The sequence below is a fragment of the Furipterus horrens genome, unplaced genomic scaffold (assembly GCF_987537825.1).
Source record: "Furipterus horrens unplaced genomic scaffold, mFurHor1.1.pri manual_scaffold_8, whole genome shotgun sequence".
In the NCBI taxonomy this organism is placed as follows: domain Eukaryota; kingdom Metazoa; phylum Chordata; class Mammalia; order Chiroptera; family Furipteridae; genus Furipterus; species Furipterus horrens.
This window is the reverse complement of record NW_028327178.1, coordinates 28,729,199-28,754,460: the sequence shown is the minus strand read 5'-3', so window position 1 is coordinate 28,754,460 and position 25,262 is coordinate 28,729,199. Positions and strand designations below refer to the sequence as shown.

At 38.0% G+C, this 25,262-nt stretch overlaps 1 protein-coding gene across 9 annotated transcripts in view; it reads right to left on the bottom strand.

Annotated features, from left to right (window-relative positions):
• Window positions 1–904: 904 nt before the first annotated feature.
• The window catches only part of LOC150002669 (uncharacterized), a 47,397-nt gene continuing 23,039 nt past the window's right edge, over window positions 905–25,262 (bottom strand). For 2 of the 9 annotated variants that reach the window (XR_016512717.1, XR_016512716.1), the window contains 4 exons: window positions 21,150–21,298; window positions 18,312–18,424; window positions 7,588–7,965; window positions 905–1,108 (listed from right to left, as the gene is read on the bottom strand). Coding sequence is in view for 3 of the 9 variants with exons in the window: in XM_090285665.1 (XP_090141791.1) it covers window positions 7,937–7,965; window positions 21,150–21,298 (178 nt within the window). In the remaining 6 variants the exon portion in view is untranslated. Of the gene's footprint in view, window positions 1,109–7,587; window positions 7,966–9,418; window positions 9,512–18,311; window positions 18,425–21,149; window positions 21,299–25,262 lie in introns of those variants that run through there. The other 7 variants (XR_016512713.1, XR_016512714.1, XR_016512715.1 and 4 more) reach the window with 7 other exon arrangements.

The following is a 25,262-nucleotide window of genomic DNA, read 5'->3' as shown; positions in this document are numbered from 1 at the left end:
ATGGTCTGAACACACAAATTTGTAACTAGAAGCAGGTCATGGCATGTAGCTTCCTTGACAAAGGTCAGTCTTTACCTTAAGTTAGCCTGTCTATTGCCTCTTTGCATCTAACATAACATACCTTTGAAATACCCTAGTTATCTTTTCCAGACCCCTCAGGGTACCTCTCATTGTTACCTTGTTCCCTGAATACCAACTCTGTGAGCTATAAATGTTTAATAACTATCCTGTACCCACCGAGGTGAAAGAAGTGTGTGTCCCTCCATTTTACTTGTTATCCAATCCCAGAGATTTCCCCACTTTGCTTTCTCTCTCCCCTTTAATCTACCACCAGTTGATTTTATGAAACCCTCCTTATGCCTCCTCCTTTGATACTTATGTATAAAATAAGTTGCAAAACTGCCATTCTCCAGACTAGTTTCTCAATCAGTTGAGATTTTGCTTCTGGGCAGTTGCTCTCAGTGTGGCTCAAATAAACTCATAAAAGGGGGGGGGGGATAGTTAATTTTTACGAACCAGGGGTATGGACTTGGGGGGAGATTGCTGGGGGAGGGGGGTGCTGGGTGGAGGGGAGCAAGGGGGAGAAAATTGGAACTGTTGTAACAATATAATCAATAAAAAACATTTAAAAAAATTTTTTCTACAGGTTTAGACATTTCTTACGTCAACACCTGGTAGTCCTATAGTCATATAGGGATAAGAGAGCTAAACTAATGAAGACCATGATCTTTTAATTACCTTTCCTTTCTTAGACACCACCCCCAGCAAAGCAATCTCAAATCTTAACCTGAATATCCCATGTGCTACCTGATCTTGTGCTTTATAGACTTTTCTGTTGTAGAGAGCTTATCTCCCCCTACCCTCCCCCCCCCAACCTCCCCCACCCGACCCCCGTTTCCTGGGCTTCTTCAACTGCAGAAAGCATTCCTTTGATCAGAATTTCAGTTCAGCAACCAGCTGGATCCACACTCTCAAATCCCCAGTGCATTGCTTTACAGCTGCCCGAGCTGATCTCACTGCTGAGAGAGGGAACCAGGGACGTTAGAGCAAACCCTGGCCCTTTGTGGCAGTGTCTTCTGGCATCTCTCTCTGGAACCCTGAAGGTCTCCTGTGGAGGGAGGAAAAAATAGCATTCTATCTTTCTAAATTCTTCTGGATAGTCTAACTATCAAATTGACATGAGATTAACAGGCAAAAATAACCAAATTCATTACATATGTACATGGCAGGTTCCATAAGAATATGGGACCGGAAGAAAACTGTGCAGTTAAGGTTCATATGCCACCTTGAGGTAAGGAGGGGTGGCCAGGGTAGTAGTTTGGAACTTCAAAGGACAGGAAGGCAATTCACATGAAGACAGAAAGGCAGAAGTTTGGTAGATAAATGTTTGCTGGGCCATCTTTAACAGTGACACACAGAGAGTAGTTTGATCAAAAGGGCCTTGCTATATTCCTCCCTATCTGCCACGCTCTAGGTCATGTGAAACTATAGTTATCTATGAAAATAACCCCCTTCCTAAAGCAGGTCCTCTATCTAAATTCTTTTTTTTTTTTTCTTTGCTTTACACTGTGGCTATGTTACAGAGTGGGGGTGTCCCAAAATCCCCAGAGCCTGCGGGTTGGGGGATGGGGAAAAGGGAACAGCTTTTAAGATATCTTTGCATAACTATGGCTAGAAGCTTAGTGTCTCAGTTATGCAAATGGCTTTGGTTCTTCCAAGGCCCCAAGACGTTGGGAGGGGTTTTGACCATGGAATGGTATGGAAAGAGCATACAGAGCCTGCACAAGGTTCTGTGAATGGTCAGAACTGGTTACCACACCCACTGCGTCAGAGGATGCAGTCAGGGGTTTAAAAATAGGCGGCAGACATTTTTAGCGAGGTTCTCCATGCGGTTTTGAGAAGGGGAGATCTCCATGCAGCTTTGAGAGGAGGAAAGGAGATCCACACAGTTTGCAAGGAGGGCAGAGGAGAACTACAGGCTGTGAAAGGGCAAAGAGAGAACCATGCGTGACCCAGTGCAACATGGCACATGTTTTCCTGGACTGTTATACAGAGGCTGATAACATCGTACCCCAGATCCTGAAGGAGACAGCTGACAGATAAGGGATGGGGAACTTCTGGGCATGTGTTTGGCTTCTAGCCTTTTGGGGAGCAAAGGAAGTGCTGGGTCCTGTGGGAGAACAGGGCTCTGAGCTGAAGTGCTCACTGCCCTCCCCAGGGTGGAATACTGTAAATAAAGACCTGTTTTCCTCAACACTAGTTGTTGGGTTTTACACCAAGGCGCCATGTGAGACAACCCCCTTTCACTCTGTAATAGCTACACCAATCTACATTTCTACCCAAAGTACAAACGAGTTCCCCTTTCTCCACATTCTCACCAGCATGTATTGTTCGTTAATTTATTGATAATAGCCATTCTGACAGGTGTGAGATGATATCTCATTGTGGTTTTAATTTGCATTTCTCTAATGATTAGTGATGTTGAGCATCTTTTCATTCGTCTATTGGCCATCTATATGTCATCTTTAGAGAAATGTCTATTCAGGCCCCTGGCCTATTTTTTATTTGGATTGTTTGTTTTTTAGGTGTTGAGTTTTAGAAGTTCTTTATATAAATTTTGGATATTAACCTCTCATCAGATATAGCAGTGAATATGTCCTCACTTCTGTGAGTTATCTTTTCATTTTGTTGATGTTTTCCTTTGCTGTGCAAAAACACAAAAACTTTTTAGTTTGATGTAATCACATTTGTTTATTTTTTCTTTTGTTTCTTTTGCCTGGGGAGGTATATCTGATAAAATACTGCTATGGGCTAAGTCGGAGATTTTGCTGCCTGTGTTTTCTTCTACCATTTTTATGGTTTCAGGCCTAACATTTGAGTCTTCAATCCATTTTAAACTTATTCTTGTGTGTGGTGTAAGAAGGTGATCTAGTTTCATTTTTATGCTACCCAGTTTTCTCAACACCATTTATTGAATAAACTTATCTTTAGCCTATTGTATGTGCTTGCTTCCTCTGTTGAATATTAATTGACTATAAAGATGTAGGTTTATTTCTGGGCTATCTATTCTGTTCCATTGAGCTCTGTATGTTTTTATGTCAGCATCAGGCTGGTTTGATTACTATGGCTTTATAGTATAGTTTGATATTAGTAGGTAGCATGATTCCTCTAACTTTGTTCTTCTTTCTCAGGATTGCTGTTTCTATGCAGTTCTATATAAATTTCTGAAATACTTGTCCTAGTTCTGTGAAGTACATCACTGGAACCTTAATAGGAATTGCATTGAATCTATAAACTGCTCTAGGTAGCATGGATATTTTAATGATGTTAGTTTTTCCTATCCATGAACACACTCTGTGCCTCCACTTATTTGTATCTTCTTCAGTTTCTTTCTTCAGTGTCTTACAATTTCTAAAGTACAGGCCTTCAACATCCTTGGTTAGGTTTATTCCTGAGTATTTTATTCTTTTTTAAGCAATTGTGAATGGGATGGTTATCATAACTTGCCTTTCTGTTAGTCCATTATAGATATATGAAAATGCAACTGATTTTTGGATATTAATTTTGTATCCTGCTACTTTGCTGAATTCATTTATCAATCCCAGTAGTTTTTCTGGTAGAATGTTTGGGATTCTGTATGTACAGTCATCTGCAAGTAAAGACAGTTTACTTCTTCTTTTCTAATTTGGATGCCTTTTATTTCTTCTTCTTGTCTGATTGCTGTGACTAGGACTTCCAATACTATGTTGAATAAAAGAGGGGAAAGTGGTCATCCTGTCTTGTTCCCAATCTTAAGGGGAATGCTTGTAGCTTTTTCCCATGGAGTATGATGCTGGCAGTGGGTTTATCATATATGTCCTTTGTTATGTTTAGGTATGTTTCTGGTAAACCCACTTTGCTGATGGTTTTTATCATAAATGGGTTCTGGACTTTATTAAATGCTTTTTTTCTGCATGTATTGATATGATCATGTGGTTTTTATCCTTCATTTTGTTTATGTGGTGAATCACATTTATTGATCTGTGAACCATGCATCCCCAGAATAAATCCCACTTGATCATAGTGTATGATCTTTTTGATGCGTTGCATTGCTGTATTCGTTTGCTAATATTTTGTTGAGGATTTTAGCATGTATGTTCAGTCAGAATATTGGCCTATAATTTTCTTTCTCTGTAATGTCTTAATTTGGTTTTGGAATTAGGATAATGCTGGCCTCATAAAATGAGTTTGGGAGCCTGCCCTCTTTTGAGTTTTTTGAAATAGTTTGAGAAGGAGAGGTGCTCATTTTTCTCAGAATGTTTGGAAAATTTACCTGTGAAGCTACCTGGTCCAGTGTGTTTATTAGTTGTGAGGTTTTTGATTACTGCTTCAATTCCACAAGGTGTAATCTGTTTATTCAGATTCTCTGATTCTTCCTGATTTACTTTGGAAGATTGTATGTTTCTAGGAATTTATCCATTTCATCCAGGTTGTCCAGTTTTTTGGCATATAGTTTTTCATAATATTTTCTTAGAATTCTTTGTATTTGGTGTCAGTTATTATTTCTACTTTTTCATTTCTGACTTTATTTATTTGGGTCCTCTTTTTTTCTTGATGAGTCTGGTTAAAGGCTTTGTCATTCTTGTTTATTCAAAAAATCATCTTTTGGATTCATTGATCTATTATAACATTTTTTATACTCTATTTCTTTTTTATTCCTGCTCCGATATTTATTATTTCCTTCCTTCTACTCACTTTAGGCTTTGTTTGTTGTTCTTTGTCAAGTTTTTATAAGTGTAAAGTTAGATTGTTTATTTGAACTTTTTTTTTTAAGATAGGCCTGTAATGCTATGAATTTCCCTCTTAAGATTGCTTTCCCAGTGTCTCGCAGATTTTGAATTGCTGAGTCCTCATTTTCATTTGTTTCATGGTATCTTTTGATTTCTTCCTTGACCTTGGTGTTGGTCCATTCCTTGTTTAGACAGCATATATGTGGGTCATGCTTTCTAATCCATTCAGCTACCCTATGTCTTTTGATTGGTGCATTTAATCCATTTACATTTAAGGTTATTATTGATAGGTACTTATTCATTGTCATTTTTCCCTTTTGTACCTGTGTTCCTCTCTCTCTGTATCTCTGTTTCATCTTCTTAAAGCAGACCCTTTAGTATCTCTTGCAATGCTAGTTTGGTTGAGATGTATTCTTTTACCCTTCTTTTGTCTGGGAAACTCCTTATTTTACCTTCCATTTTGAATAAGAACCTTGCTGGGTAGAATAGTCTTGGTTGTAGACCTTAGTTCTTCATTCTTGGAGTATTTTTTGCCTTGTAGTGTTTCTGTTGAGAAATCTGATGATAGCCTTATTGGAGCTCCCCTCTATGTTATTAGCTGTTTCTGTCTTGCTGCTTTTAGGATTCTCTCTTTGTCTTTGAGTTTTGCCATTTTAATTATGATGTGTCTTGGAGTGGGCCTGTTTGGGTTCATATTCATTGGGACCCTCTGTGCTTTCTGGACTTGTGTGACTTTTTCTCTCATCAAGTTAGGGAAGTTTCCTGTCATTACTTTTTCAAACAGGTTTTCTATCTCTTGCTCCTATTCTTCTCCTTCTGGTATCCCTATGATACAGATATTATTATGTTTCATATTGTCCTGTAACTCTCTTAAAACCTCTTCATTCTTTTTCAGTCTTTTTTTGTTTTGTTGCACTGTCTGGGAATTTTTTTCTACATTGTCCTCCAGCTTGCTGATCCGATCTTCTGATTCCTCTAGCTGCTTTTAATTCCTTCTACTGTGTTCTTCAATTCAGAACCTGTATTCTTCATTTCCTCCTGGCTAACTGATAGCTTCTATGTCCTTTTGAATGCTGATGTAATTCTTAGTAAGTTCCTTGTATTTTCCCTGGAGTTCTTTTTAGTTTTCTTTGAGCTCATTGAGTTCATTGAGCTTCCCTGAAATCCATATTTTGAATTCCATGTGTGATAGTTTGCTTTCCTCTCTTTCATTTAGCACTCTTTCTGGGGATTCCTCCTTTCCCTTTGATGGGGGGTTGTTTCTCTGTCTCCCCATTTTTGTGACTCTTCTTGTTTGTTTCTGCTTTTTAGATTGATCTGCACTTCCTGAATCTGCCCCTGGTGGCGTCAGATCATATACTCTCCAAATTCTTTTAAGAAGTTGTGGGGGAGATCAAAGGTTTTTTCTGAGTCTTTTTTCAAAAATAACCAGTTTAAAATAATCAATATTCAAAAAAAGCATATTTTGGGGTGTCAGACATCACCCCCTCACTCCCTACAGGGACGTATATCTACACACATACTCACTAAACTAAGACTATAAACATTTAAAGAGAATTAGAAACTATAAGAATATGTTTTAAGAAAATAATTTTTAAAAATAGGCAATAATTAACTTTGGTAATTAAGCAATGGCTTACTTAGGTCTTGATCCTGCTCTGCTTATACTGTATCCTCCTGAGCACTTTATGTCTTAGTTAACTTCAGTGCCCATCTTTGATCTTAACTTCATTCTGACTCTTTTCAAGTTTTTGGACACCAGGGCCAACAGGCTCTGCCTCAGTCTCCCCAGCCCCTGCAGGGAGGTGAGTGGTAAACACATACTGCTCATCACCATGGCCTTTCTGGATGAAAAGGGAAGACTTTGCCTCACACGTTATTTAAAAAGAACCTATAGCAAAGGTGTGTGGAGATGAGGAGGAACTGCAGTGTGGATCTGCAGGACTGAACAATAAGAGCATTTCTTGAAGTTGTCTCAGGGCACTGCATTTGCTTTTCTCTGCACTCTGTGCACCCACCCATCCTCTGCTGTGGAGAGTCCCCCAAGTCACCAAATTTACCATGGAAAACATGCTGAGAGGTTTTTAAAGTTAAAAGGAAAATCTCCAGCTTCATTTCCTGGGATCAGGTTCAAAATAGCAACAGTTTTCTGCTGTGTACAATGGGGAGCTGCAAACTGTTGATAGGGACAGAGAGTAGCCAACAGGGAAAGTATTTTTTAAAAAGACAAGCTGCTTGTGAAAGTTTTAGCATTATTTCCTCCAGTGACTGGTAATTATTTAAAAAGAAAATCTTAGAAACTGTACTAACCAAAATAGTACTAACCAACAACCTGATAATAATAAATTATTGATCATTATCCATGAATAAGATTATCAGCCCCTGAATAATAAAAGCTAATACTGTTGTTAGAAATTTTTTTTTTAGAAAAGACTGATTATGCTTTCCTCTAGAATGATTCTAGTCTCATAGTATAGCTCTCCTCTTAGAGAAAAACACATGAGTGTTTTGTCATGGAAGAACCTTGACCTGGGAAGAGCATTTATGCATTCTTTTGGACAAGCTGTTGATTTCCACATAAAATTGGCAAAAGAGAAAGCCATCTGGGATAAAATGTTATGCACATGTTGATGTCTCACTGTTAGAAGTGCATTTCAGTTTTGTACCACAAAAAAATATTATAGTATGCAGCTAATAGAGACTATTTCTCAATAAATCAAAGATATACAAGAAACCCTTGGTGGGTATATTCTTTTTTCCTGTTTCAAAATCTAATACATTATTTTTTAAATGATTATTTGGCATCCTATTTACTTACCTACTTTTAGAGTTGTCTATAAACTGTATGCCCTGTTCCTAGATCCCATGGTACCTTATATACAACACAAACCACCAGAACACTTAAGAAGGAGTTAAGAGATCTGGGTTCTCGTCATCACCCAACATTAACTTATTGCGAGATACTGTGCAAGACGTTTAATATTCTCAGATATATATTAGATAAGTTAACACTAGCTGTGTAGCAATCAACATTTCATTGGTTGTAAAAGATTGTTTCAGGCTCATAGGACAGTTCAGTGCTGATATTCCTGGTCATCAGGCAGCTTTCTTGGTGTTTCAGAGATCCAGGCTCTTCCTGTTTTAAACCCCCTCTATCCATGATGGCATTAAAGTCCTCTGCTTCTTGCTAGTGGATCTAGAAAGAGAATATAGAAAAGTCCCAGTCACTTTGTAATAGTCTGGCCTACAAGTGACACATCTCATCTCTACCCTTACTCCAACATCAAGAACTAGTCATATGCCCATGCCTGATTGCAAGGACAGGACCTAGGGACTGAGGAATATGATCCAGCCAGGAAGAGTGTGGATTTTGGGTGCACAGCTATCAGTATTTCTGCCATGCCAAACCTCTACTTATTCATCAGTGAAATGGTAATAACAATACCCAACCTGCTATTTTACAGGGATGTTTGTGGCAAAAGCAATAAATAAATGTTAATGTGGTTTGAAAATGGTTCAAGAGAAGCAAAATGCCACAAAATATTATTTTCCCTACTATCTACCAACTTATCTGTGTTTCTCAGTATTTCAAGATTCAAATCTATCTTCATCTGATAGAGATATAAGAGCACATATCTCTGTGCCTCTGCATCCATCATCCTCACCCTCTAGCATCTTTTGACAAAGTCCATTCTGAATCAGTGAAACAATCAACTTTCTTAGTTTCCACATCATTGCTTTCTCCTGGTCTTCCCAGTTTCTCACTGCCCCTTCTCAGTCCACTTTGCTGAGTTATCAACATCTATCCAAATGCTTTTCAGTGCAATCCCTTAGGACTGTCCTGAACCTTCTCTCTCACCTCGCTCATTCTCTAGACAACTTTATCCTTTCCAATGGCTATAGGCTGAGGATGCTGAAATTGGATCTTGAGCTCAAGCTGCTCTTCTCAGCTCCAGACTCCTATCTACCACAGCCTCCTTGACAGCTTCACGTGAAAACTTCACATGACCAAAACTGAAACCCTAATATTCCCTCAATAAACCTGCTCTTTTGCTAATCTTCCCAAATATAATCTTCCCCGTCTCAGCAAATGGCATCAATTTCTCAAATCCAAAAACTCAGAAATCGTTTGTTACTCCCTTCCTATTGGTAAATCCTATTGTTTACCAACCCTCCCCTGCCAAAAGTCTTCTCTCTGTCCACTTCTATTTGCATCTCCCTAACACCAACTATTATCTTACCTCACCCAGATTGCTGCAGAAGCTTCTTAACCAGTTTACCTAATTCTACACTTGCCCCTTACAACCCATTTCCCCAGAGCAGCAAGAATTATCTTTCTAAGACATACTATATATACAAACCTCTGAAGCTCTCAATTTTTAAACACAACTGATATACAAAAGAAAAGAACATACTATTTGGACTATGACAACACTTCCTCATTATATCAGTTGTTAAGATACATTTTGATTTCAGAGATGCTAAAATTTGAAAAAACAGCTAATGGTGACTGGTTGATTCTGAATCTATCCACTCACCCCCTCCACCCCTGGTAAAAATGAAACCAACAAAGAGAACAAATAAAATCATACATAATCCCTTCCTTTAATAGTACTATGAGACAGAAAGTATCATGACAATCAAATTACCTATAAGTTGAGAAATTAACAAAATTCCAGCTGAGCTCCTGCTGCCCACTCAACACTTCAAGCCTGTATGGGCACAGAGAGTAGACAGGGGGTCTTAAGAGACCCCATGAAAATATTAAAGAGGTTCAGAGGACCTATACAGGTATTGACAAAAGCATCCCCAGAAAGAGAAAATCTGAAAGCAAACACTGACCACAAGTTAGAACTTGGTTATTACTAGCACTAGCTACAGGGAAAGGGCTTGAGGATGGTGGGACCAAAATCAGCAGTCCGAGAAGCATTGCTAAGGGGAAAAATAAGTTGTACAGAGAAGGAAATGCAACCCTTGAAAACATAGCAGGGAAGGAAAAGAAGGAAGAAATGAAAAGTGAACAATTAGGAGGGCAGGCTGGGCAGAAGAGGACAATGGGGGAAAAATTGGGACAACTGTAATAGAATAACAATAAAAAGTTATTAAAAGTTATACTTTTTAAATAACAAAAAATAAAATAGCATACAACCATTTTTAAAAAAAGGAAAGTAAACATAATTAGAGAAACAAACCACACCTACCCCTCACCTTGCCAACATCATCAACAAAACTGTCAGAACAAGGAATTATCAAATTACTAGCAGTGACTACAAAATGAATAGGAACAGAAATAGCAGACCACATCCATGCAAAACTATTATAAAAATACATTAAATTAACACATTTAAGTTGATAAAAAAATTCTACCCCCAAATCAACCCAGAGCTAAAGAAATTGTGATACAACCCTCTCCAAACTGAATTAAATATTTTTACACAACCATTTGTAAATATGAAAAAAATCTCGAATCAGAAATACGAAAACTAAGAACAGAAATGGAGGGGGCAAGGAAGATATGAAATGAGAGTTGATTGAACTCAGGAAAGAAAAAGAAGAAAAAAGGACAAAATCATATCAGAAATGAAGATTAAATCACAAGTACTCAAGATTAGATTCAAGTGAAAATTTAGAAAAAGAAAATTTCAAATATTTTTTAATTACAAATAATGCAATAAACTTTTGCATATGGGGTCTGTCCAGAATGTATCCAGTCATGTAATATGAAAAAGAAAGACATTTATTGAAGAAGATACAAGATACAAGAAATATTGTACACAGGACAATGACACCTCAGTCCCCTTCAAAGTAGACACCTTGGGACTTCACACAGTTCTCCCAATTGCCATCATCTGCCCCATCATATTTCCCTGAATCTCATCAATGATCTGAAATCTCTTCCCTTTCAAAGGTGATTTTAGTTTTGGAAAAAAACAGAAGTTTCAGGGTGCTAAATCTAGGCTGTAGGGGGGTGAGTTACCTGGGTGATTTGATATTTTGCCAAAAAACTCTGCAGGAGATGTAATGCACAAGCAGGCGTGTTGTGATGAAGCTGCAAATCACCGGTTGCCCATAGCTTGGGCCTTCTGAATCATCCAAATAGTTTCCGTGGAGAAATGTTCAAGCTTAACACAAAATTTGATGCAGATTCGTTGCTCTACTCGCTCAGTCATTTTGAATGCGATGGCCACACAGTGCACATGCTCACTCAGTGGTGTCTACCACCCCCACTGACTAGTACAATGAAGTCATCATTGTTCACACAATTAAATTCCAGTCCACTCTCCTTGGCTGCCAGGTCACATCAATGTTGTGCAAACCATTCTCGTTATATTAACAATGGCTGGACTTTTCTGGACAGACCTCATATATTTCCACATTGTTGGAATGCTATATTTAGAGTTAATTCCTACATGTGGAATTGCTGAATAAATTATTAAATGCATATGTAGTTTTATTAGATATTTCCAGTTATTTTTAATTTGAATTAGCATTCTCAAATGAGCTATTCCCTCTGCCTAGAATGCCCTTCCCTCTCTCCTCATAAGACTTAACTCCTTTTACCCCTAGATCTCAGTTAAAATGTAACTTCCTCTGAGGTGGCTTTTCTGAACATCTGGCTTAAAGGTCTCCTATTCACATCTGTATTTGCATTTCTTAGCCCCTTGTGTTTTTTTTTTTGCCTCATTGCACTTAACACGACTTGTACAATTTTATTTATGTCTATGTTTACTTTTTAAATTATCTCCCCATTTGAGTAAAGTCAGGGGATAGTGATCTCAGGCTACATTGGATCCACAGGGCCTGGGGTGTTGCCTGATCACATAGTAGCCACCCACTATGAATACATCTTTTTTCCCAGTTACACTAAGTCTTGAATACTGACTATATTGCTTAAGAGGACAAAATATGAGTTGGCACATGATTTTTAGACCTAGAAACTATTTTACTAGATTAAAAGTTCCCTTCAAAACGTTTAATTGCATTTTCATTTTCTGTTCACCCTCAATAGCTTGTATAATGTATTACCTATATCGTATCGGCAGCCGTCCGTCTCGAGAGACGATGGTGTAGCTTCTTAAGAGTCTATCTGCACCGCCGAGAATGGCTGTGCAGTCCGACTCGGGAGTGACACAGTATCTGTCTCCTCCCGTGTTGGATCGACATCTTGCGATGACACTGGAGTGTCCTCTCCAGTGAAGCTGAAGCTACAGAGCCTGGGCAGGGTGATATGGAGGGTCTGCTGTTGCCCATGCAGCAGACCCCCCCTCTCTTCGCAGCTGAAGGGTCCAAGGGAAAGACGGAGTCAATACAGCTTGGCTTCAGGTGCGCCGCAGGAGTTGCCGGTGTTGACTACAACGTCAAACCGCCTTAGGGACTCCGGCTCCGGATTTTCTGTCAGGGTTTACTCCCTTAGCCTTTCCCCTGAAGAGGTATGCCGCAAGGCAGCGGAGGTTTTTTGGAGTCAGAGTTTTCCTTCTCTGATGTGCCCTGACTGGAAGATCGAACCAGCGACACTTAGCTCGCAGGCCGACGCTCAATCCACTAAGCCAAACCAGCCAGGGCCCATTACCTATAGCATATAGACAATAATGTGAATTTAGCTCCCAATTATAGTGCCAATTAACTCAGCAAATGAGCCAGGCAGCAATCAACTAACAATAATATAACCAAAGCTGTAATTCCTCCTTTCAGATTTACTGTGAGAATCCAGATGGGTCCACGTTGGCATTAGGGGGAGAAAATTTTTCAGGCAAGTGGATTAGAGCACTGTAAATATTTATTGAATGACTCATAAGTCACCATAGCTAGACAAATTCCAGAAAGGAAGAGACAGAGAGAGAAAATCTAAAACCCTCAGTCATTGAGCCAGATAAGTAGAACTAGTCAACAACCACACCATAAATTGTAATGTCAGTTTTGTTTCTAACACTTGAAGTTTCCAGGTCCATGAGTTAATTTAAGTTATTTATGAAACATTACACTGTGATGTCAGTCCTGTTTTGAACACTTAACATTTCCAGGTCCCGTGAGTTAACTTTCAGTTATTTATAAAAACATTACTTAGCCCTCTTCTCCTATTCTTCCCATTCTCCTCCACTTCCTAATGAGGCCAGCCACAGAGCTGGATCACATGGGGTTAAGGGCAAATGCTAAAATGCTGCAACTGTGAAATTTAAGTCAGAGCATAAAATATGAATCCCCAGCTGTCTTGGTCAAGTCATGTAATCTAACTAGAGTCTGTTTCCTCATCTATACAGTAGGAATTTATAAGAACACTGACCCTATGTATTCACAAACTTTCTATAAATCTAATATACAAATAAAAGTACTCTGTAAATAATATAAATATTATCAAAATTCAGTTATAAAACATAATCTGTTATTTTTAATATTGATACAAATCTGTACTCAGATAGTTGTAGAGCTCCCTACTTACATTTACCACAAAGATGAAATCTCCATAATTATATAGTTCTTTATAAGCACCTAACAGCTGTTGAAAAAAAAAATATGACCCAACTACATGTAAAGACAGCACTTTTGGATAAGAGTTCCAGGTATTCGCAAAACCTAAATAGAAATCCAGACTCGCTGACTGATCTTCCTTCCTTCCTTCCTTCTTTTCTTCTTTCCTTCTTTCCTTCCTTCCTTCTTTTCTTCTTTCCTTCTTTCCTTCCTTCCTTTTTTAAAATATTTGCTTCAAAATATGTGATCTCTTTAAAATGTTATCACACAGAGAATCATGAAAAATTGATATGTGAAATATCTACTCAATGCAGCTCATATTTCCCCTTTGAATAGGGGAGATTGGTAAAGTCCCACTTCCCAACCTTGGACCATAACACATATTGGAGTTGTAGGTTGTGAAGCGTTCTCAAAAAGAGTTGTGCTTTTCTAGCCTCCTGACCAATCATAGTAGACTAAGGAGGAAAAGTATTTTTTTAATGGAAAAATGCTAAAAGAAATGAGCCCTGCTGTGGTCCAGCTTGCCCCCTAACCCCAGAAATAATGAAAAAAGTAAAATGACCACATTCCCACTCATGAGGAGCTGTGTAGTATACAGGTTAACTACTGGGCCTTTGGGTCACTTAAAATTGTGCATATGTACATGCGCAATGGACTTAACCTCACTGTGCCTTAGTTTCCTCATCTGAAAAATGGAGATAAGAGAGCAACTCTCAAAAGGATGCTGAAAGGAGTTAAAAAGCTAAAATATGTACTATTAGCAGCTTACCTGGCACATGGCAGGAGCTCAATGTTTGTTACTACTATTACTAAATGTGGCAATAAAAATTTGATTTTTTCATTTCCCTTTTAGACCTCAGGGTCACAGAGCTTTTATGGTGCTAAAGCTGACAATACAGTTAGGAATGTTAAATTGTTTCGTGAGGTATTCCTTTTGCCTGAAAGTCTGTCCCCATCAATGACCCTGAATTTAACCTGTTGCAATAAAAATGTGAAAGTTCCAGTGGACTCACAGGAAGGCTTTAACTTTCAAAGGAAATCCTGTTTATTTCTGATTAAATAGTAAATAATAGCAGTGCTTATCATGAAAAAAATTAGGTCCATAGAGCATTGCTAAGAGCCCTAGGCTATTTTCTACCCATGTGCCCAAGGCGGTGGTCAGGCAAGTCCAGGGAGCACAGAGAGTCCTAAGCAGGATGAATGCAAAGAGGCCCACTCCAAGACACATCATGATTAAAATGCCAAAAGCTGGGGATAAGGAGAGAATCTTAAAAGTAACAGGAGAAGGGCAGTTGGTTGCCTGCAGGGGAGTTCCCATAGGACTGTGAACCGATTTCTCAAAGGAGGCTTTGCAGGCTAGAGGGGATTGGCAAGAGGTATTCCAGGTCATGAGGGACAGGGACCTACAGCCAGGATTGCTCTACCCATCAAAGATATAATTTGGAATCGAAGGGCAGATAAAGAGCTTCCCAGGCAGGAAAACACTAAAGGAGTTCATCATCACCAAACCATTATTATATGAAATATTAAAGGGACTTATTTAAGAAAAAGAAAATCAAAACTATGAACAATAAAATGGCAATAAGTACATGTCTATCAACAATTGAATCTAAAAAACAAAGTAAACAAGAAGAAAAGAGACTCCTTTCTGCCAGTGGACGCCACTGAGTAAGCATCGTTGAAGTCTCCTGCCCTGAAGTCGTCATGTCTAAGTCAGAGTCTCCCAAAGAGCCGGAACAGCTACGAAAGCTCTTTATTGGAGGTTTGAGCTTTGAAACAACAGATGAGAGTCTGAGGAGCCATTTTGAGCAATGGGGAACGCTCACAGACTGTGTGGTGATGAGAGATCCAAATACCAAGCGCTCCAGGGGCTTTGGGTTTGTCACATACGCCACTGTGGAGGAGGTGGATGCAGCCATGAATGCTAGGCCACGCAAGGTGGACGGAAGAGTTGTGGAACCAAAGAGGGCTGTCTCAAGAGAAGATTCTCAAAGACCTGGTGCACACTTAACTGTGAAAAAGATTTTTGTCGGTGGTATTAAAGAAGACACTGAGGAACATCACCTAAGAGATTATTTTGAACAATATGGGAAAATTGAAGTGATTGAAATCATGACTGACCGAGGCAGTGGCAAAAAGAGAGGCTTCGCTTTTGTTACCTTTGATGGCCATGACTCTGTGTAGACAAGATTGTCATTCAGAAATACCATACTGTAAATGGCCACAACTGTGAAGTGAGAAAAGCCCTATCTAAGCAAGAGATGGCTAGTGCTTCATCCAGCCAAAGAGGTCGAAGTGGTTCTGGAAACTTCGGAGGTGATTGTGGAGGTGGTTTTGGTGGGAATGACAACTTTGGTCGTGGAGGAAACTTCAGTGGTCGAGGTGGCTTTGGTGGTAGCCGTGGTGGTGGTGGATATGGTGGCAGTGGGGATGGCTATAATGGATTTGGTAATGATGGAAGTAATTTTGGAGGTGGCGGAAGCTACAATGATTTTGGCAATTACAACAATCAATCTTCAAATTTTGGACCCATGAAAAGAGGAAACTTTGGAGGCAGAAGCTCTGGCCCTTACGGTGGTGGAGGCCAATACTTTGCCAAACCACGAAACCAAGGTGGCTATGGCAGTTCCAGCAGCAGCAGTAGCTATGGCAGTGGCAGAAGGTTTTTAATTACTACCAGGAAACAAAGCTTAGCAGGAGAGGAGAGCCAGAGAAGTGACAGGGAAGCTACAGGTTACAACAGATTTGTGAACTCAGCCAAGCACAGTGGTGGCAGGGCCTAGCTGCTACAAAGAAGACATGTTTTAGATAATACTCAAGTGAATGGGCAAAAAACTCAAGGACTGTATTTGTGACTAATTGTATAACAGGTTATTTTAGTTTCTGTTCTGTGGAAAGTGTAAAGCATGTCAACAAAGGGTTTTTAATGTAGGTTTTTTTTTTCCTTTTTTCTTTTTTTTGCACCCATGCTGTTGATTGCTAAATGTAATAGTCTGATCATGAGGCTGAATAAATGTGTCTTTAAAAAAAAAAAGAAGAAGAAAAGAGACAGGATCAGGGATATGGAGAGCATTTTGGATGTTGCCAGATGGGAGGGGGGTGTAGGGAATGGAAGAAGAGGTGATGGGATTAAGAAGTACAAATAGGTAGTTGCAGAATAGCCATGGGGATGTAAAGTACAGTATAGGAAATGGAATAGCCAATGAACTTATATGTATGACCCATAGACATGAACAATGGTGTGGGGATTGCCTGAGGGAGTGGGGGGTGCTGGGTGGAACTGGACAAAGGGGGAAAAGTTGGGACAACTGTAATAGCATAATCAATAAAATATAATTTAAAAATGTTTAAATGTGGAGAAATGGATTGGGGAAAATGCTATTGTAATATTTTTCCTTTTTGAATGGTTTCTACTAGTTATTAATAGATTCACTCTTCTTAGTATAGACTGAATGATCATGATTATTTTTTTAATTGTGCTCCCTCCCTGTCTGGTGGCTCAGTGGATTGAGCCCTGGCCTGTGAACCAAAAGGTTACCGGTTCCATTCCCAGGCAGGGCACATGCCTGGGTTGTGGGCCAGGTCCATGCAGGCAACTCATCAATGTTTCCCTCCCTCTCTTTCTCCCTTCCTTCCCCTCTCTCTAGAAATAAATGAATAAAATTATTTTAAAATTTTTTAAAAAACAATGCTTTAAAATTGTGCTCCCTATGACTTAGTACCACTATTGACAATAATAGGGCTTACGTAAAGAAATGGATGGACTCTTTATTTATTTTAAAATATTAATTAATTAATTAACTTTTTAACAAGGTTACTTTATTTTATTTTATTTATCTGTTTTTAGAGAGAGGGGAAAGGAGAAAGAGAGGGAGAGAAACATCAATGTGCAGTTGCCTCTCACACGCCCCCAACTGGGGATCTGGCGTGCAATCTAGTCATGTGCCCTGACTGGGAATCAAACCAGCAACACTTAGTTTGCAGGCTGATGCTCAATCCACTGAGCCACAGCAGCCAGGGCTCTGGATGGACTCTTTAGATAGAGCCAGTACCCATTATCCACATTGTTGCAAGACAACCCAGATGTCTGCTACCAGAACTTCATCCTAGTAATTAACCTGATTTTATTATAAATACAGATGAATTCATTTTATTTTTTGAGGTATTACCTGAGGGAACAGTAATCAAATTGACTCAATTCTTTCATTGTTTACAAAAATGAGCCAGTACCTCATCTCTACACTATACACTAAATTACCAGACACATCACTTACCATTTTTATCTACACAAGTTTTCCTTTGTTTTTCTTAGTGTCCTACTAAAAAGCCTTCTTTTCACCTTGAGTTGTTTTATAAGAAAAAAATTAAGTCTACATTATTTCTTCCATACATTACTACCTTGGTTTATTGTTCCCTGCTTCTTTAAACTTAATATTTAATTCAGCTAATCTTGAGGAAAAAAAAATAACATTCTTCCACTTGAAGTATTTTTGTGGTTGTTTAATTTCTTATTTCTTCACAGGAGAAAAACTTGAGAGCCACTGTTCTCCATGTCTTTACTTTCTCCGTTTTTCAGATCTTGTAGTTAATGTCATTGCATGTAACTACACCTTTACAACCTTTAAACAGCATCTTAGTGCCAAAGAAAAACAATCCTCCCTTCTCTCATGTCTAACAAATATGTATATAGCTTGCCCAAGCACAATTCTTGGCATATAATGTTTATTCAAATATGTCTGAGTTCTAAATCTCCAGACTCTCTAGAAACAATAGCCAACTGGAGCTTCTGAAAAATCCTAATTGATGTAAATGAAGTCCATTCATTATTCTTATCCATAATTTATCAAATTATATGCCCAGATGGGTCACCATCACCTCCATAAAAATGACAAATGATTTAAAGCCCTAATGGAAATAGACATATTGATTTCAAAATTCCATCGTAGCATTTCTCTTAGAAACATAATCAATAGTGCTGTTGGTCAACAGCTCACTCCAATAAAATCAGTATGCTGCAATTAATTCTGGTTTTGAATTCCACTTCCCAATAGTAATAGTAAAATCTTATTAACTTACAGTGCTTGGTTATTCTCCATAGCCAGGGTTCTCCAGGCTAGTAGTCCTCAAACATGTCACCAGAAGAGAGTAGTGTGTAACAATCAAGCATGTGCCATGCTATGCTGTATTTGCTGCAAACAATAAAGTATCAACATTTTTAAATTATTTTCTTTCTTTAGATAAAATATTAAGTGAATTCAACCATATCCTATGCTTTTCTCATTCATTTGCTTTGGATGTATAAGAACGAAGTATAACCACAACTTACCCTGAATAAGCAGTTCACAGTTTGCCAAGATGCCAGTAAAAATTAATAGTTGTACCAATTATACACTATAATATATGAGAAAATACTCAAAATTTCTTTAATATCTGGGTAATCCCATGGGAATCAATCACACACACGAATGGCATAGATGTCACAACAGAGAAAAGGTTGGAAATCATGGCTCTGGGTAAGCTTTGGTGAATATTTTTGAAACTCATTTTCTGCTACATTTGGTCTAAAGCAAATATAATTTTTCTCTTGGCTGTAATTCTGTGGTAAAAAATTTCACATATTCAGCCACTTAATAATTTGCATCTAAAATATCAAGATAATATCATGATAGGTTTTTCTCTCTTTACTGAAACTACTTTTTAAAAATAAATTAAGTTCTTTCACTAATAGTACATCCCATTCACCCCCTTGAATAGGTAATATTATGCCCTCTATCAACAATTAAAACATTTGCAGTCAATTCAAATAGCAGACAGAAAAAGAGAGCATTTCAGTTCAACTATATCAGTTGAATTACTTTAAGAAATATTATCCCAAATTCTCATCGATGACTGTTATGTCACCAAAGTGAAGTTTATCCAAAGAAACCCAAAACACTAATTCAAAAGAATATATGCACCCCTATGTTCATTGCAGCATTATTTACAACAGCCAAGATTTGAAAGCAGCCAAAGTGTCCATCAGAAGATTAGTGGATAAAATAACTGTGGTGCATTTACACAACATAATAACACTCAGCCATAAAAAAAGAAAAATTTGCCCTTTGTGACAGCATTGACAGACCTGGAGAACATCATGCTAAGTGAAAGAAGCCAGTCAGAGAAAGACAAATACCATAAGATTTCACTCATATGTGGAATCTAATGAACAAACTGAACTAACAAGCAAAATAGAGACAAGACTCAGAGACAGAGAGCAGGCTGAGTGCTCTGAGGAGAAGGGTAGAGGGATTGAGGAAAAAAGAAATAGGACTCATGGACACAGACAATAGTGTGGTGATTGCGGAGGTGGGAAGGGGGGGTGAGTGGAAGTGGAAGAGAGTATAAGGGAGATAAATGGCAATTGAAAAAAACAATTAAAAATAAACTAGTAAATAAAAAAACTTCTTTAACATTTGTTTATTTGACAGCTAACATTTTTTAAAGATTTTATTTAATCATTTTTTGAGAGAGTGGAAGGGACGAGAAAGAGAAGGAGAGAAACATCAATGTGTGGTTGCCTCTCACACACCCCCAACTGGAGACCTGGCCCAGAACCCAGGCATGTGCCCTGACTGAGAATTGAACCAGAGACCCTTTGGTTCACAGGCTGGCACTCAGTCTACTGAGCCATGCCAGCCAAGGCTAAAATAAATTTTTTTAAAAAGAAACCACAGCAGCATAGTGAAAATATACTGACAAAAATAACATTTTTATGAAGTATGACACTCTATGCAGAAGTTCTAGCTATTCTAAGAGTTTATCTTTAAAAAATCCTTATGATGATGTTCCTGAAATCAACTATAAACTTTCAAATACATCTATTATTATGCAAGATCCCTTAACAAGCTCCTATAATTGGCAAATGTAGTTTGACCATATATTTAAAACACTGTTCTCCATTTGTTTACAGCAACACACTTCCAGTCCACAGGTCAGAGAAAATGGCTAATTTAATGTGAAATATATGACCATGTCATTCATGTACATTTCTCTAAAAATCCCCGAACTCCTTTCAAAAAATAAGTCTGAAGCTTGGAGAGTGGGGCGGGGGAACCCATTTAGGCCATTTTAAACTGCTGTAAAGCAAAAATGACTGTAGTTGCAAATAAGTATTTTATAGATGGTAGTTAAGGAAAAATCAGTTGAAGAATTTAAAAAATATTCCCAACACATCTGAAAACACTTATATTTCCCATTCCATAAACAAAAGACAGATAAACCAATGTAAAATTTATTTGAGTTGAAATAAAGAACACTTCCAAGAAGAAGAGTATTTATCCAAAATGAATATTTGTAGAAAAGCCTTATTCCTCAAAAAAAAAAATAGTGTTTATAATGCCAAACTTTGCCAGAATCCTTAAGTTCAAGACTATTACATATAGGTTTTCTAACAATTTTGCTTGGGAGAAAAATATTGGTTTATAAAAAATACCCAAGAATTATTAAAATCCACTTTAGAAAAGCTGTTAAATAAAGATGTTAAATAAAAAACTCACCCAAAATCTTTTTCCCCTGAGAAAATATGTTCTTAAATCATCTTTCTAAGATTTCTAAAATATTTTTAAAGTATATTTTATTGATTATATTGTTACAATAGTTCCAATTTTCCCCCTTTGCTCCCCTCTGCCCAGCACCCCCCTCCCCCAGAAATCTCACCGCCCCCCCCCAGTCCATGCCCATGGGTCATGCATATAAGTTCTCTGGCTTCACCCTTTCTTTTTTTAAATAATTAATTAATTAACTTTTTATAACAGTAAAAAATAACAATCCTCCCCTCTCAGACTTAAGACCCTTTATAATCTTATAAAGGACAATGGGCGAAGGTCTCATGCTCCTCTAGCTGCTTCAAACTGGACATGGTCATCGTCTACCTACCCTTGGGTCCAGAAATTCCTAATAAGAGTGGGGGTGTGGAGGGGAGGGTGGCCTTCCCACATGGGGAAGGATTGTGCAGACTCCAGGTCGGTTGTCTGTCCCCAGACAATGGTGTGCTTGGTTTAACAGGCTGGCATCCTTGTTGTACTCTGCAGGCAACAGATTTGGGAACAGGGTTAGAAGGCTTCATTCAATCCATAACCACATGAAGACAAAAGGCAGGTATTAATTTTTAATGTCCCACATTAGGGGAAAAGAACGGCTTCTTTGGAGGAAGGTGCACAGGACGCATCACATTGTCCAAAACCCTTTTGACCACTATACTTAGTTTGGGCTGAGGGAAATAGTTTAGGTTTCCCCCCTCTCAGACCTCTGGGCTCTTTCTGTCCAAGCCATTAGGACAGAAAAGAGAAACCAGTTTTAAAGTGAAACGCACAGACCACCCCATTCTTCACCAACCTAGCCACTTAGTTCAGCCAAACCATTGAGTCTCAGGACACAGCGATGCAGACAGGATTAAGTGAGGCCTATATGTACAGACAATCACTCAGGTAATGAGATCATAGGCTTATGTCTAAAATGTTTTAACAGTAGACAAATTTTAATGCCAGTTATACTAATTATGCCATAAAACTTTACACAGGATGAATATAAGAGCAATCATTCCAACCACTGGTCTTAAACATGCAAGGCAACATAGAGTAAAATATTTAAATATTAATTTTAGCAAGCAATTTTATGTAGTTTGTATCTGTGGGCCTTTGCACCACCAAGAATCACCCTCCCAGCCAGTTGTTTCTAGCCAGGTTGTCTGAACCAAGTTCTCTTATTCATGAAACCTCCAGAATTGGGTGTGAGGCTTCCTAACTGCTCCTAGGACAACTATGCTTATCCATTGCAGCACATAATTTCTTCACTTGTCAGTATATTCCACTAGGTGAAGCGTTCTTTATGTCAGTGACCATGTTTCATTTATTATGTATTTCATACTCCTATCACCTAATAGGAGCTCAATAATTGTCAATTACTATTAAAGGGACAACTCCAAAAATATGGTATAAGGACTGGTAACTTGAAAATCATAAAAACAATTTGTCTTAGTGTCAAGAACACAAACTTTTTTTTGCCTGAAAATGATAGTTCTGCCACCACATATTCAATTTAGATGCTGCACTAAGGGCTTATAGGAAATGATATTATTTGCAGAATATTCTGCCTTCTTAAACAAGCTGTATAACAGTTCCCATGAAATATACTTATAAACCCCCTTTTTCTATGCAGCCTTAGTTGAAAATGGTCATAAACTAAAATTATGGTGCCTGTTATTTCATTGTAAATACCATTTTGTTTTTCAGTGGCTATTCTAAAACTCTGTTAGGCTTCTTGAGTCCTCTACTAACCCCCACATCATCTTTAGTAAATGACCTCAACTCCTTGAATTTGTCCTTCATTAACTCTGCCAACCCCCACCCCCCCCTCAAATTTTCTTCATCTGATTGATTACTCCCTAAATACCTTTCTTCCAATCTAAGAGGAAAACTCATCCCACCTCTTATATTTGTTCCAGGATACAAGGCTAATATACAAAAATCAGTGGCTTTCCTTTATAGCAGCAATGAATAAGTGAAATTTGAAATAAAAAACACACTGCTATTTACATTAGCAATGCCCAAAATGAAATACTTAGGTGTAAATCGAATAACATATGTCCAAGATCTATATAAGGAAAACTATGATCAAAGAAGAACTTAATAAACTTAGAGCTGTTTACACATTCATGGACAGAAAGGCTAAAGATTGTCAAGATGCTAGCTAGTTCTTCTTGACTTTTCTGTAGATTCAGTGTAATCCCAATCAAAATCCTGGCAAGTTACTTTGTGGCTATCGACAAACTGATTCTGAAGTTTATATGGAGAGGAAAAAGACTCAGAATAGCTAACAATATTGAAGAAGAACAGAGTTGGAGAACTGACCCTACCTGACTTGAAGACTTACTATAAAGCTACAGTTATCAAGACAGTGTGGTTTGGTGAGAGAATACACAAATGGATCAACAAAACAGAATCAAGAGCCCAGAAACAGAGTCAACTAATCTGACAAAGGAGTAAAGCCAGTACAGTGGAGACAGAGTCTTCTCAACAAATAAGGCTAGAACAACTGGACATCCACATGCAAAAAAATAAATCTAGATACAGTCCTTACATCCTTCACAAAAATTAACTCAAAACATATTATAGACCTAAATATAAAGTTTAAAACTATAAAACCCCTAGAAAATAATATAGGAGAAAACTTGATTGACCTTGGGTATGGTGATGACTTTTTAAATACAACACCAATGGCACAATCTATGAAAAAATAATTAATGCGCTAGACGCCGTTAAAATTAAAATTCTCCATTCTGTGAAAGACAATGTTAAGAGACTGAGAAGATAAGCCATAGACTGGGAGAAAATATTTGCAAAAGACACATCTGATAATGGACTGTTATCCAAAATATACATAGAACCCTTATAACTCAACAATAAGAAACCTAACAACCCAATTAAAAAAAGAGGCAAAAGATCCTAGTAGACACCTCACCAAAAAAATGTGTACAGATGGCTAATAAGCATATGAAAAGATACTTTATATCATATGTCATCAGCAAAATGAGATACCACTACATACCTATTTGGCCAGAATCTGGAACGCTGACAACACCAAATACTGTAGAGGATGTGGAGCAATGGGAATTCTCATTTCATTGCTGGTGGGAATGCAAAATAGTACAGCCACTTTGGAAGACAGTTTGGGTTTTTACAAAACTAAACATAGTCTTATGTGATACAGCAGTCGCACTCTGTGGTATTTACTCAAAGAAGTTGAAAACATATGTCCACACAAAAACCTGCATGTGGATGTTTATAACAGTTTTACTTATAATTGCCAAATCTTTTAAGCAATCAAGATGACCTTCAATAGGTGAACAGATCAGTAAACTTGTACATCCAAAGGACTGTTATTCAGTGCCAAAAAGAAATGAGCTCTCAAGCCATGAAAAGACACGAAGAAAACTTAAATGCATATTATTAAGTAACATAAGCCCCTCTGAAAAGGCTACATATTTTATCATTCCAACTGTATGACATTCTGAATCTGAAAATGGCAAACCTCTGGAGATAATAGAAAGATCAGTGGTTGCAGAGGCTGGGTGTGGTGAGGGGGAGGGAGAGGGACAACCAGGCAGTGCACAGAGGAGCTTTAGAGCAGGGAATATATTTGGATGCTATAATGTTGGCTATATGTCATTGTAAATTTGTCCAAACCCACGGAATGTATGATACCAAGCATGAACCCTGATGTAAACTGTAGGCTCTGGGTGATTATGATGTGTCACTTTAGGATCATCAGTTGTAACAAATGTACCACTCTGGTGAGGGATGTTGATAATGGGGGAGACTATGCATATATGGATGCAGGGGGTTTATGGGAAATCTCTGTACATTTCCCTTAATTCTGCTGTGAACCTAACTGCTTTAAGAAAATTCTTCATTTGGAAAAGGAAGGGGGGACTCCTAAGGGTTTTTACTTAAAAGCAGGAAGATAAAAGATAGCTTAAAGTTCATAAAATCCAAACCCTACATTCTAGAGACAAGGAAAGAGAGATCCAGAGGGAGAGAAAGAGGTTTGTCCAAGGTGAAATAAGATTGCAACATTGGGAAAGTTTTCTAAGCAGAAGTATCGCTCTTATTTTTACAATGGGATATAAAAGCATATGTGTGAAAGTATGTGTTAAGGTATAGACAAACAAGTCCAATTTCACGTAATCTGTTTATGTCTATGCAAAATGAAGTATCTATAAGAATATTTTGTACCAAAAATAGATTTGCCGTGAACTGTGCGGGTAATTGGAGCCTTGTAAACATTTTTTCCTTGAATCATCTAAATGATTGCCCTATATTTCTGCAGTACATTATACATGGACACCACTATAAAGTACAAATTTTAAATGCTATACTTTTTGACAGACACCTCTACCTTTGGAGCCTATTAATATTTATACTTCAATATTAAGTCTCCAGAGCCTAATCAGGTGGCAGAAAGGTACCATGATGTCTGAAAAAGGGACAT